At 47.1% G+C, this 13,959-nt stretch overlaps 1 protein-coding gene across 1 annotated transcript in view; it reads right to left on the bottom strand.

The window, feature by feature from the left end:
• Nucleotides 1–398: 398 nt before the first annotated feature.
• Nucleotides 399–13,959, bottom strand: part of LOC146190774 (uncharacterized) — a 40,280-nt gene continuing 26,719 nt past the window's right edge. The window contains exons 9-13 of the mRNA XM_084601155.1: nucleotides 12,304–12,411; nucleotides 11,005–11,220; nucleotides 10,149–10,313; nucleotides 6,119–6,371; nucleotides 399–2,441 (exon numbers count right to left, since the gene is read on the bottom strand). Coding sequence (XP_084457281.1) covers nucleotides 1,192–2,441; nucleotides 6,119–6,371; nucleotides 10,149–10,313; nucleotides 11,005–11,220; nucleotides 12,304–12,411 — 1,992 coding nt within the window. The 3' untranslated portion in view covers nucleotides 399–1,191. The remainder of the gene's footprint in view (nucleotides 2,442–6,118; nucleotides 6,372–10,148; nucleotides 10,314–11,004; nucleotides 11,221–12,303; nucleotides 12,412–13,959) is intronic.

Here is a 13,959-nt window from a genome sequence, read left to right as displayed (position 1 = left end):
AGACGCCATGATCTTTGTCTTTCACTTATACTGCACATTTAAGGTGTCCAGAAGAAGTGTGATAGTTACTGCGCCTTATATATTTATTTATGGCGCTGAGTTTGCCACACGGCATAAAAGATGGTGTTGGGGCCACAGAAGTGAGTGGAGTGCAGCCATGTGCAAGAAGTCACACAAAATGCGTGCATAAATGTTGTTCGTTAACCATAAGTGAAAATTAGAGTCATTAGTCAGTGAAAGTCCAGCTTTTTGTAGAATGATGTTGCGCATATGCGCCTTATTTCCTTTTCTGTAAATATTATACTATTGACCATCCGCCCACCTTTTTCTGTCTGTCTCTGCCTGCCTGTACGTCCGTGTCTGTGCCAGCTAGTCAACCATAACTACGGCAACCTGAACCACAACAGCGCAGAAAGGGAACAGACAATGGGAACAAGAGCACGCAAAATTTTATTTTGGCACATTTTTATCCTGTTCGACAGGATTACCGCAAGCAAACATCGGAACCTTGCATCACAACTGAGAAGAAAGGACCCGGATTAATACATCGTAGTTGTGCAGACTAGCTGATATGAAATAGCTCCCGGAAGCACATATACAGTTACTATAGTACACGTAAAATTATTGTTCAAGGGCAAATTTAGCTTAAATATGTTTGCCGTAAGACCTCATCTGCATTATCTAGGTACGGACGTTAATAGAAAAAATGAGGAATGAGGATGCCCTTAAAAGGCTACACTTATAAGTAGCTTCTCCCTCATAGTCATTGCTTGAAATCGCAATTTAAAACCGCAATTTAGCTGCACCCTTCACAAGAAAAGGCTGCACATATCGGTAATTAGGCTGTTGCAGAAACGGGCGTTTTTAAGTGGTTAATGCATGCACTGTATATATTAAATAGCCTCCACTTTCTCTCCTTGCGTCCTTTCTTTCCTCGGACACCATTGGTTCAGCTGCGGAAGTGTTTTAATGCTTATTTGTTGTTGACACTTCCGAGCGACGTCGCAACCGTAGTCTGAGGCGATGAGGTCGATTGGTCCGCCTCTCAGATGACGCTGACGCTTAGGACTAGTACCAGCTGGCCCGCTGCCCCTTTTCTCGACCAGTGAGCACACAGCGGAGGGAGGCATGCGTCATCTCAAGGAACACATCACAGGCAGTACCAGCTGCCAGTCGTATACAGATGCTCCATCAAAACGGACTCATTCCCGTCCTAGAATCACGCCACCGAGAGCCAGTTATTGGCTGGCTGTTCACGGACGTCTTCGGCCTTGTTAAGCGCTGCCCAACCAACCGGTCGCGATATGGCTGCAGAGGCACGCGGCGTTCCAGAAAAGCAGTTGTTGAAGTTCCACTGTTGAAAGATGGAGACGGAATTAAGTGCTGGGGTGGCGCGAATGACGAGGAGTTCGCATTTCCATTGGGTGTTGGGAGTGGTCCCGACCGAGCAGTCCAGGCGGACGTGGCCCTCATGAAAGGCTTGTCTGACGGGGACACCCTAGGGCTCCTTTTGAGCACCGTGCTTCCAGGCATCGTCGGAATCGCACTGCGTGGCCAGCCTTCCCTCCTCGTGGGTGTCGTGATTGAGGATCGGGTGTCGGGAATAGCCGGTGCTGCCGGCAACGGTGAAGATAAAGGCATTGTCGTCGGTGTTGGTGGTGGTGTTGCGCGGGGAGGTGGTGTCACTTGAGGAGGGGGTGTTGCACGAGGAGGTGGTGTTATCTGAGGAGAAGTTATCCGAGGGGGTGGTGATATACGTGGAGGCGGTGTCACTCGTTGAGGAGGCGTCACTTTCGGTGGCGGTGATGACAAGTCGTTTCTTTGCATTAGACCTTGGTCAGGAATAGAACTGACGTGCGTTGTTGCCGGAGGCGACGTCAGGTTAGTAAGCTTGGGAGCCGTCGACGTTGGGGAAGGCAGAGCGCTTCTTCTAGTTGGGCTATTGTTGTGCAGAAAGCTAATTTGGGGCGCTGGCGAGGAAGGAATTGTCACTGGAACACGGGGAACTGCCGAAGTCGATGACGGTGGTGTAATTCTTCGAGGAGGGCTTGTTGCACGTCGTGAGGAACCAACCTGATGTGCCGGATCATGGACATGAAACGCCACAGTGCTGACAGGAGCGCTGCCGGGTGGTGCCGGTGGCAGTACGCTGGACTTCGTTGAATCATTTCTTTGTGAAAGGCCTTTCGACAGTTCGGTCGATGGCGGTGTAGTCGTCGCGAAGCTTGTGGCAGCAGAAGAAGGAAGCTTGGTCAAGTGGCGCCTTGGCACATACGAAGCGACCTCCGCTGCAGACGGCGAGATGCTGGCAGTATCCCGTGAGAGGGTCGGTGGAGGTGCGTGTTCAATTTCTCGTGAAGGCACTCGTTCTCGCGACGTCGAGTCCTCCGAGAGGTCTGCAGCCCAGCGACGTCTCACTTCACGGCGCGATGCTCGACGCCCTGCGCGGAAACAGCATTGTGAGACAGCTGTTACGAACGCTTACTGCTCAGACTAGCGCTGTTAGGAGGTACAGCTGGAGTTTGGTAGAAAGAATATTTTTTCGCTCTGTGCTAGCAGTGTATGAGGGATCAATCGAAAGTATAGATCGTATATTGCATGTCAGTAGCTAGATGACAAAAATATTGCAGGGGCGCACTTAACATGCAGAAATGCTCTTCTTACGTGCAGGAATGCTAAACTATTGCGAGTCCCGTGCCTAGTTACGTTATGAGCACTGTGTTTCGTTACTTAGTACCAATACTTAGTTGCTGTTTTTATTGGTCAAATTCGGGCTAAGTCCAATTTCGGAAGTGAAGTAACCAGATTTTGAAAGTGACCCACCAAAACCTGGAGGTCACCACTGAGTTGGCTATTTACATATTAGATGGTTCACCAATTTTGGTCAAATGCGGACGAAGTCAATTTCGAGGCACCATGCAGAAGGTCACCACTGAACTGGCCATACTCAGATCAGGTTAGACATCCATTTCGTGCAAATTTTGACGAGCTCGAATTCTGGAGATCCATGGGGGAGGAGAGGGGGGGGGGGGGATTTCGGGGGTGGCCCATCCGAATTCGAAGGTCACCATCGAGTTAGCCTTGATACTAAGTTTGGTACTATTACATATAACGAATGATGGCCAGTTCGTGCGGACATTTTTGCCGACACGGTCTGTCCACAGACTCTGTCCATCCCACCCGTGAGCTTAGAAAGGTTTTCGCCTTTTTTAGCCCGCAAGACTTTGAAGGAAATACTGAGCTAGAGAGGGTAACAAAAGTAAATGTACAAGTGATCATGTATACGATGTGACACAGTAAATTCGAATTAGCAGTATTGGTTGTACATTTAGCTTTCGCTTAATTCCATCGCCTTCCCATTGTTCTTTGATTTCATCATCACTTCTTCGTTCCACTGCTGCGTCGGCTTCTGGAGATGTCAGTGCCGTATAAAGGAGATGCATTTCTGCTTTCACTTTTAGGACTGAAGCTTCATGTGCCTGCCCACCTGCCCACCTGCTTATCTGGCCGCTTGTACGCATGTAGGCACGCACGCCCTCACGCACGCAGACAGCTAGATTTTATTCGAAAAAGATCTATGTTGCTAAGGGAGTATAAAAAATCCCTCCAAATTCGCAAGCGACGACAGCGAGATAGCAAACTATAATGCGGATAGCGCGATGAATATTTCATATCTCTTTATGGACATTTTGGCTCTATAAAGTAAAACTGTCCTTAAAGCGAGTCGTCTGTAATAACAAATCACGGAGAAAGAATATAAAAAACACGCTATGATTAAGGACCACTTTTTGGCTTATCATGATTAAATGAGTTAACATAAATTTGCATAGTGGTCTATAACAGCTTACTGCGTGTATCATGAATCAATGAGTTAACTTCTGCAACAACTGTTGCGGCAACCAAACAAGTTCTGCCAAGATCTATGTAACATGATGATGGAAGTATCAATAAACATACACACATATATATATATATATATATATATATATATATATATATATATATATACATGACACCAGTATTTAATTTGGTGAGAGCGACTGAATTTCGGATTCTGATTTGCACATGCTGCAGATGAAATTTTCTTCATTTCATTCAATGCGGAAAATGGTAAAGCGCATCGATGCAGCATCATAGCACTGCAAAGCATGAAACTAGAATAGTTATGACTTAAACCATTTACACTTTTCAATTGCTCCGCTCAACTTGCTATGCTCAAAGGACGGGAAATGAAATATCTGGGTGGATCTGTAGAGATTTTGCTCCCAAAACTGTCTACATTAATGCGGCAAAATACATGGGCACTAACGGGCTTTGTGCGTTTTATCCTTCTCCTTTGTTCGGACAGCGAATTTCCATATTATCCATGATTAAATACACTGAAAAAGTTTGGTGCCCAGAAATATTTGTCCGTAATTGGAGCCGTCCATAATAACGGGAGTAGTAGGCGCAACATGTTTCCTCCTGCGCATACAATTTCTGCAAACTACAGGTCAATTCAACAAGTAATTGTTTTCTTTTTTTTCTCATACAGACAAATGCTGTCCTGCAGCGACCAAAAATTTAGACCTCATTCAAACGAGCTGTCACTGAATAGGCCTTTTTGATGCTGCCGCTCCGAGGCACCTTTCGAAGGGAAATGACGTATTCATCGCGCCCCCGTTTGGCCTCGGCTAAGATGCGGGCACCGGATGCATACTTGGGTTTTTTTCTAAACACAGGTCGCGCAATCATTAGGCTACCTTGTCCGCTGTATGGTTGAAAAGGTGTTTGTCGGGGAACTTTCGGAACCACCCCTCCCTGAAGAGGAATTCCTTCAAACTAAGTGCAGCTTTCCGTGTAAGCAGTTGCATCTTCCTCTCGACATTTACGGGGCAATGGCCAACAGAGGAGAGCATAGCGATCGCAAATAGGTCATTGGCTCATTGAAAAAAAAAAAAGTATTTAGTAGCGCTGCTGGATATACAATGCCGACGGTCATGAAAGCATGCTACGTGCAGCCCTACTGAAAACACGATGCCTTTCAACGGAGCTTAATTACCCGTACTGGAGCTGCTACGTCAGCATGCCGTTAAGTTTTAGCACTGTAAGGCTATAGCTTTTCCATATGAAAAGATCGTTTTTTTTTTTTTTTTTTTTTTTCATGTTGCCTGTTATAGCTCTGGACACCCACACGGTCGCGCGCGCAAGCACGCAAGCACGCAAGCACGCGCGCGCACACACACACACACACACACACACACACACACACACACACACACACACACACACACACACACACACACACACACACACACACACACACACACACACACACACACACACACACACACACACACACACACACACACACACACACACACACACACACACACACACACACACACACACACACACACACACACACACACACACACACACACACACACAACACACACACACACACACACACACACACACACACACACACACACACACACACACACACACACACACACACTAACACACTAACACACTAACACACACACACACACACACACACACACACACACACACACACACACACACACACACACACACACACACACACACACACACACACACACACACACACACACACACACACACACACACACACACACACACACACACACACACACACACACACACACACACACACACACACACAGTTAAATCGCCATCCCCCATGGCCAAAAATGGCCAAGTATACGCATAAAAACTGAAGCAACTATAATTGATCCATTTGATCTCATGCAACTTATGTTGCAGTTGAGTTTATGGTTCATGAGGTTTGGTTTGGTTTGTAGGGTTTAGTGTCCTAAAGCGACTGAGGCTATATGCGAGACGCCGTAGTGGAGGACTCCAGAAATTTCCACCACCTGGGGTTCTCTAACGTGCACTGACATCGCACAGCACAGTGCCAACGTGACTCGGTCTTTGAGGGGTGGCATGGTGGAACGCTTCGGAAATTTCGGGCTGATTAGGCGTTGCCAATTCGTGCAAAGTTGGCGATGCATCGAACCGGTAAGACGGTTAGGCTTCGTGAAGTACTGCTATCGCACTGAAAATCCATTACGAGTACCAGCCCGTCACTGACCGAGCGAGTCTTCTCGGTCCGAGCCGTGGCGCTGCAGGAAGTCAAGGAGCTGGTCATCACTGGCCATCTCCGAGGACGAGGGCCGGCTGCGCCGGAAGCTGCGTCGGAGGCTGTTGGACGGGCTGGCGTCGGGAGAACTGGCGCTGGTTGTGGCACCCCTCTCGTCCGTCAGCCGCAGCCGCACCAGGTCGGCGGGTCCTCGTGGCTGGGCTGTGCCTCCGTCGGGCTCAGCCAAGGAGCGCCTGCGGTTCTCCTGCGGCAGCAACGAACAGTGGTGCCGCTTTCCCATGCTCTCTCCTTCCGTTGCCGTTTCCTCGCACCTTTGCGTAGTTTTTCTAATACACTACCCTTCTAATAGACACGACTACTAATAAGTAGGCGGAATCGTCACCTGTTCACACTACTGCCAAAGGAAGTGCAAGCGGGAACAACATATAGAAAGTTTCCAACGTTTAAACGCCATCGCGACGCAATCAGGGGCCCTGTATAGACTCTCCCTCGCAAAACACATTCCTGTCTAGCCGGAAACGGACAGCGAAAAATTATAACCCTTTACCTTGGCCACTAATTACCTCGTGGTATATCTATTGGATGTGCCCCCACTCTCTGCCCTGGTGAAACAATAGTGGAGTGCTTTTAGCAGAAGGGTCGACTCCACTGTTAGTGCATGCTCTGTGTACTGATTATGCAGACCACGGGCGAGATCAGAGCATGACAAGTGCGCTGGTAGAGTGATCAAAGCATAGAGCAAACCTCCTCTTAGGCTTCAGAAGCTCTTCGTTACCGCACATTTAAATCTTGCACTAAGAGAAATACTTGTTGGATAATGTAGTTAGCATGCGTAAAAAGACTGACGGCCGCTTCAAAGACGCCCATAAGTATGTAGTAAAACAGCGTACACAGTTAAATTCTAGATGCTCGCGTATCATCAAAAAGAAAAGCGCTAACCCGAGGAGGGCAAACAATGCACAAAATGAAAAGCCCACTTAACAAGGAAAACAATTTGCCCATTCGCCTTTTTCCGTCCTTGTGTCCTCTAAACTTTAAGCGCCCTTGAAGCGATTTTTGTTATTTTATGAATGGTATACGATCGTACATGAACGCTGCATTTCTTCCTCATTTTCAAACCGCCGTAACAAACTAGGTCACCCTTCAAAAATAAGCGAATAACACCAGGTCATGCCAGCGCTGAAAAGGTGTAGGCACTAGCCCCCGTTGTCACTAGCTTCGAAGTGTCGAGGAGCGGCTTAAAGGTCAGATGCTTTATTAAATACCAGGCCGAAACACTCGGACAAGCTATGAAATGGAGCCCTTCTAAAAGTATGTCTGCTAAGCTTATCGTGCAACAAAACAACTGCAGATCATTATACTCGAGAAATTGAACCATCGTAAGTTTGGCCAAAAAAAAAAAGAAAAGAAAGAAATGCATGGCTAACGGGACAAGACGCTTATGCTGTCATTCATTATGTAGTTGTACTTTCAATTGGCGCATGTGTCGAATGTTGAAATCGCAATAAAGTAAAGAGCGCTAGAGGTGCACTTTCGAAATAAATTGGCAGCAATTTAGCTTCGTGACGGCGTGGTTCAAACAACTTCGCAGGTAGGCAACGAGCAGCAACTATATATATGACCTACAAATTCTAGACGCCCGACGCCACCAGGCTTTCAGTTCTTTCTTTCAGTCGCGTGTCACTCAACGAGTAAAAGGAGTCTCCTGGACCAGTAATTCGACGTCTGACCGACGTGCCCAGTTCCACCCGCTTTATGGTCTTCTACGTACTCCTAAGTGCAGCGCTTGTTTGAGTTCGCTTATGGGGGAAAGGACGGCATGCCAAATAATATAGGACGCTTTCGTATTTGCCGTCCGAGCCACTCCGGCTTCGACTGACCTCAACGAGACGTCCCCAGAGTCTATCTAGTGTATGTGTTTTATGTATCCTGAATACGCGTCTGCTTGTCAGCGTTTTACTCTACTTGATCGCCAGATCATTCGATATTCCGGAAGCTCTGTCCACGGTCCTCTAATGTGCTGCCTTTATGGAGACTTCTCTGCGTTATTACTACTTTAATTCTCCATGTTTAGCATTGACGCACACAAACGCTGTCGAACACACCGTTTTAATATAGACGCTTGAGATGAGTGTTTGTGGGTCGATTGCTTTCCGACTGTATTTGTGTCTTGCATACAGAACGCATTTGGCACTTTCTAGTTGTTTGCCGCTGTGCAGTTCGCGTACTCAGTAGCTCGCTGTTTCTCGTCGAATGTTTCTCACCTGGTAGATACAGACAGGGCACTTAAGACTTTATTAATGTCGAATTGCACTACATGATAGACAGAGTGCAACTTTTCTTGTTCTGTGGCGGTGAGGGCGACTGTATACTGGTCAATCTTAATCGGGTTCGCGAGTTCCACTGGTCGTTTCAGTGCAGTTCGCTCCCCAGCGGAGCGCTTTCTCTCAATCCGCCGAGAAGTGGCAGATTTAGCCGGAACTCCGAGGGTGCGATGTCGTCACTTTCGAAATAATCAAGCCTCGTTTGCATAATTTCAATACGGTTTTAGGCGTCGTCCCATCGTCTTTTAAACCTGCTGGACACTCGTTTCCATTTTGGTCGAAAACATTCTGACAGCGTCGTCAGAGAGAACAGTGGCGCGTCTCACCTGAATAATTCGGAACCTGCATGGTTAAATTTATGTTCAGCTAGAGGAATTTATTTAAAAAAAAAAATGTTCCTTTAGCTGTCTTGCAAATGGTCGAAAAATCGTCGGTTACAGTGGCGCTACAGCACGCAACTACTGTAATCAGACGAAGCGGATAGAAACGGTAAGGGCACACGAATATTACGCACTCATTTTCCGTATCTAGATATGTTATTAGCCATTCGGCATGACAAAATAGGGCGCACCTCACAATCTAAGGGGAATTAAGATACGACTGACCTGTGCTCTCACTGCTGAGAGAAAATGTGTCGACACATGCCTCTACCAACTTGGACTAGCGTTTGCTCACGCGAGCTTCTGTCAGGCTCCTTTTCCAAACCAGGTTCGTGTTTTGCTGGTCGATCAGGACTGGGTCGCCCTATTGAATGTTCGGTTGCTCTGACGTGGATTGTGCGCCCCGCTCCAAGTGAACAACATAAAATCGCTATAACACATGAGTTTTAACTGTTAGTTGGAGCTACAAGGACTGGAACTATAAGATGCGCACTTTTTGTGTGGTTTATTGATTTTGTGACTTTTTTCTTTCATATAAGAAAAAACAACAACAGTGAACAACAATCAAGCAACTCGTTCAGTTTGACAACTTTGAAACTACTTGTTTTAAAAAAGACCTCACACACGTAATAATAGGTGAGTTTAAGGCTTCTTCATAAAAAACTTCTCTGTTAATTAGGTTAGCAGTCGCAAATTAAATTAGATCTGCAACAGATACTGACTGTTACAACGCTAAATGTGAACCATAATATGCTTCTAACGGTTAAATTGCTCGCTTATTCGCGTTGAAATTCGGCACGCAGATAGCATACAACTTTCTATTGTTTATAATACCAGTCTTGATTTTGTATATTTGCTTAATAGGCTCAGAATTAATTCAAAGTCTGCGTCGTCTGCAACATCGGCAATATCGGCAACCCAAAAGAAGGCATGCCTATGGGCCACCAATGCTGCAGACGACGTGGATTTCGAATGAATTCTGAACAAGTCAGGCAAGGACGTCATCCAAATTGGTATTAGAAACGATAGATGGTGGTTATATGCTATCTGTGTGCCGAATTTCAGAGAGAATAAGCGGGCTATTTTACCGCTAGAAGTATAATACGGTTCGCACTTAGCGTTGCACCACTTATTAGTGCTTGACCGGGAAACAGTAAACAACAAAGCGTGAATTGATTGATTGATTGATTGATTGATTCATTCATTCATTCATTCATTCATTCATTCATTCATTCATTCATTCATTCATTCATTCATTCATTCATTCATTCATTCAGTCGCGTTAATTCATTCAGTGAGCTGCATGGGCTGCCGTACCTGGTCGGCGGCCCTGAATCCCCGCCAGAAGTTGGCGATGACGCCGCAGCACTCCTCGAGCTGGAATCCGGCCGGGTCTTCGCAGAAGAAGGCGGCCAGGTCGGCGCGGGCTTGCTCTAGGCTTCGCAAGCCCCGCCGCAGACGCTCCAGCTCCCGCTGGGCCAGCTGCGACATACGCCAACATCTCACGCTACCCTTCACCGAATGAACGTCAATGCTCTCCCAAAGCCGATTTATTTTTTACTGCTTCTCGATGTCAGAGAAAATACAAGAAGGCCCTTTGAGGAAAAGATCAAGTATTTGAGCCAAAATGACCCAAGACAATAGAGAGCTTCAAGAATTCCGGCGCATGCGTGAAGAAGTAGATTTTCGAGAAGGTGATAGAGCAAATTTCGGTCGTAGATTTATTTTGGTCTTTCGCGGTACGAAAGGCTTTAGAGGTTTTTGGAAGGACAGTATCTTGCAGACAGTGAACAAGGACAGTATTTTGCATACAGTAAAAAAGGGACAGGATTTTGCAGAAATAGTTCAGTGCAAAGCGCTATTACACAGTGAGAAAAAGTGCGTATAGAGTTAAATTCCTATTCGCTTAATAAAAAAAAAAATCGGTTCACCCAAACTTACCATACTGGACCTATTATCGTCAAGTATATATTAAAAAAAAAATATTACCGTTATTTATAACTTCGTGCTGTTCGAGTAAAAGTTGCCTTCTAGCTCATAATTACTTAAGAACTGACATTTCACTGTCAGGGGAGTTTGTGTGCCTCTATGTAAAGCTCCTTTCTAATTTCCGTACTAATCGCGGAAAAGTCAAGCGCCGAGAGCAGCAGCAGCAATGTGAGGACGCACACACCTCGAGCAGCGCTTGGGTGCGCGCCAGGAAGGCGTCGTCCCTAGAGGGGCGGGCCGCAGCCCTCGAGGCCTCGGTCTGCAGTCGCGCCAGCCGCTCTGAAAGCGCCGACACGTCGGCGCGCACCTGGTCTCCAGACACGCGGCTCGCCGCTTCCAGCGAGGGCAGGGCGGACTCGTAGCTCTGGCCACCACCCATTATTTGCGCCCGGTCGGCTTCCTGCATGCGGAACAAAGGGCGCGGTGACGCCGACGCATCCCGGTGGTAGTATCATCGACAGTGCACGAAGGGCAGCCGTTGTTCGGGAATAATGCCGAGCGAGGTGCTTATGTATGGTCGTGACCGCGTAGTCGGAGTTGAAAAGTCAACGCTTGTAGGGATTATGCGCTTAAACCACAGTGGCCTTTAGTATGGACGGTGAAAAGCTGCACACATGTTAATCGTCTTATCGCTCAGCAAGGCAGTTTATTGGTGTATTTGGCAGAGTTTGCTAATTATGGCGAAGACTGAAGCGCAAGAAAGACAGGGACGTGCATTAGCACTGTGTCCTGTGTATACCTCTCACGTCCCTGCCTTCTTTGCCCTTCAGGAAGTTATTCCTTCTTGGAGTGGCAGACTATGAGCACATTCTAGGAGCATGGCTTAAGTGCTACGGACGAGAAAGACAGAGAAGCAGGCAGTGGTGTGGGCAGGAGCGCTTGCTGTCATTATTAAAAACCATCTCATCGTCATTGGCCATGCTCTTTCTTCACTGGTTTACCGCCCCCGTAACAGTATCAGCCCATTATGAAGCAAACCAGTCAACAACTCTGCGTTCGAATCGAGACGTTCAGTTGCATACGGCGCCTAGCTATAGAAGCCTTTTTTGTGGCTTCAACGGCGTCGCCCGCACGCGATCACTTGATCACGCATGTAGCTTTAAGTATCTTCCTCATCGTTAGCTTTCCATTCCTGCCTTCTTTTTTTTTCTTGGGTGTATGAACGTACTGAATACGCAGTGATATAAAAACTTGCGCAAAAATAAACAACATGACCTGAAATGGAAATGTTTTCAGTTGGTGACTGTTTCTTGCCGAGTCCCTGGTGAACATTTTCTTAGCGTCTAATTTCTTCTTCGTCATATCTGATCCTGTTTGATAATTGTGCGCTGAGTTTGCGGCACACTTAGGTATCGCAGCGTAAATGGTAGCATACAGGCGCACTATGATAACGCCCTCCTGCCCTCATCTTAAAGCAGCGCGAAACACGACTAAAGAGGAACAGGAGACGACACAAGCGCTATACTTGTGCCTATACACATACCTGTGCCACATAATGGAGCAGTCCGACGCCAGGACGATTGGAGCGCAGCTCAGGCACTTTGAGCAGCGACATCACCTGGAAACCAGCAGCGTTTCCGGCGTAGCCTCCCTGCAGGCGAACGATCAAAAGGTTAATCTAGAGAATTAAAAGAAAAAAAAAGCGATTTATGTTACAACGCGCGAGGTCATGCAGATTGTCACATGTTGACTGAAAACCGTCACAGGAAAAGTGATGTGCATATATATTGTACCTCTTGATGATAAGGCGTTTAGAGTATAACTATTGACGCGCACGAATAAACGTTCTCTTTGGTATTAAGACAGGGACACCAGAAAAAAAAAAAAAGTAGCTAGGTCTCTTTTTATAGGCTACTATATCTTATTAACAGACAAGGCTATACTTGAAACGAGAGCAGATATGCTTTAAGCTGGAGAAGGTCCAAATATGAAACGCATGTACTATAGCCATATCGGCCGTTTCCACATGCAGATGCGACGACAACAATACTACATGCTTGGCACGCGAATCGCTGAGAATATAGGCTACATCACTGCTGACTTCCAACGGCGATCACGCAGACCTTTTCTACCGTGAAGTCATGCGTTTCATTCTACATGGAAATAATTGTGGGGGTTTAAGCATGACTTGAACCTATAAAGCGAAAGCTGTGAGTGCTGCAGCGAATTTTTCTGCGGACACCTGGATTTAATGTGGCGCCATCACGGCGTTCAAACGAACCTTCTTTCCTAGCAACTCGCTGTTAACTGTCGTTCGCCTTTACCAACTACCTAGTTGTCTTTTTCTTCTTTTACTTCTGCTTCTTCTTCTTTTCCTTCTTCCTTTCCTTTCTCTTCTCTGCCTTCTTCTTCTTCTTCTTCTATCTCTGCTTTTTCTTTTCCTTCTTCTTCTTTCCTCCCCCAACTTCTTGCCCAGCTCTCGATTTATACCACGTGACACGGGGCCACGCCGACGGCTTGAAAACCTAGCGCAGTGTAGCTTTCGCTACAAAAACGAAGCTCCATTCTACAGCGGTAGCTACATCGGCAACGTCTGACGAAGGCACTGCGCAGTCGTCGCGTCGATTTTTACTGAGGATAAAACCGAATGGACTTATTCTCGATGTTCCTTTGGCGTACGCCCACTGTCTACGTTAAACGCCGCCATCTCCCAGCGAGCACCTTCGTTACAACATACGAAGCGTGCTCGGGTTTTATTACAAGCGGATAGCCCAAGTTTCGATCCCCCCCCCCCCCACACACACGCACGCACGCACGCACGCACGCACACACACACACACACACACACACACACACACACACACACACACACACACACACACACACACACACACACACACACACACACACACACACACACACGCGCGCGCGCGCGCACGCACGCACGCACGCACGCACGCACACACGGGAGCAACAAAAGTATATCACTGCAGACTACCACAGACCGCCAAACCTGGACCTGGATAGACCCATAGAAGAAACAGAAGTCCGGGCTGAAATTGCTCGCTTTAAGCAAAGTCAGCAGCGGGGCCAGATGGAGTGAACAACAACATGTTGCGAAATTTGGACGACGACTTAATCGCCGTCATCGCAAGATACATGCAAGATTGCTGGCAACTAGGACGGCTTCCGACCATAT

The sequence above is a fragment of the Amblyomma maculatum genome, chromosome 4 (assembly GCF_055883805.1).
Source record: "Amblyomma maculatum isolate TAMU_Amacu chromosome 4, ASM5588380v1, whole genome shotgun sequence".
In the NCBI taxonomy this organism is placed as follows: domain Eukaryota; kingdom Metazoa; phylum Arthropoda; class Arachnida; order Ixodida; family Ixodidae; genus Amblyomma; species Amblyomma maculatum.
This window is presented reverse-complemented; position numbering and strand designations above follow the sequence as displayed.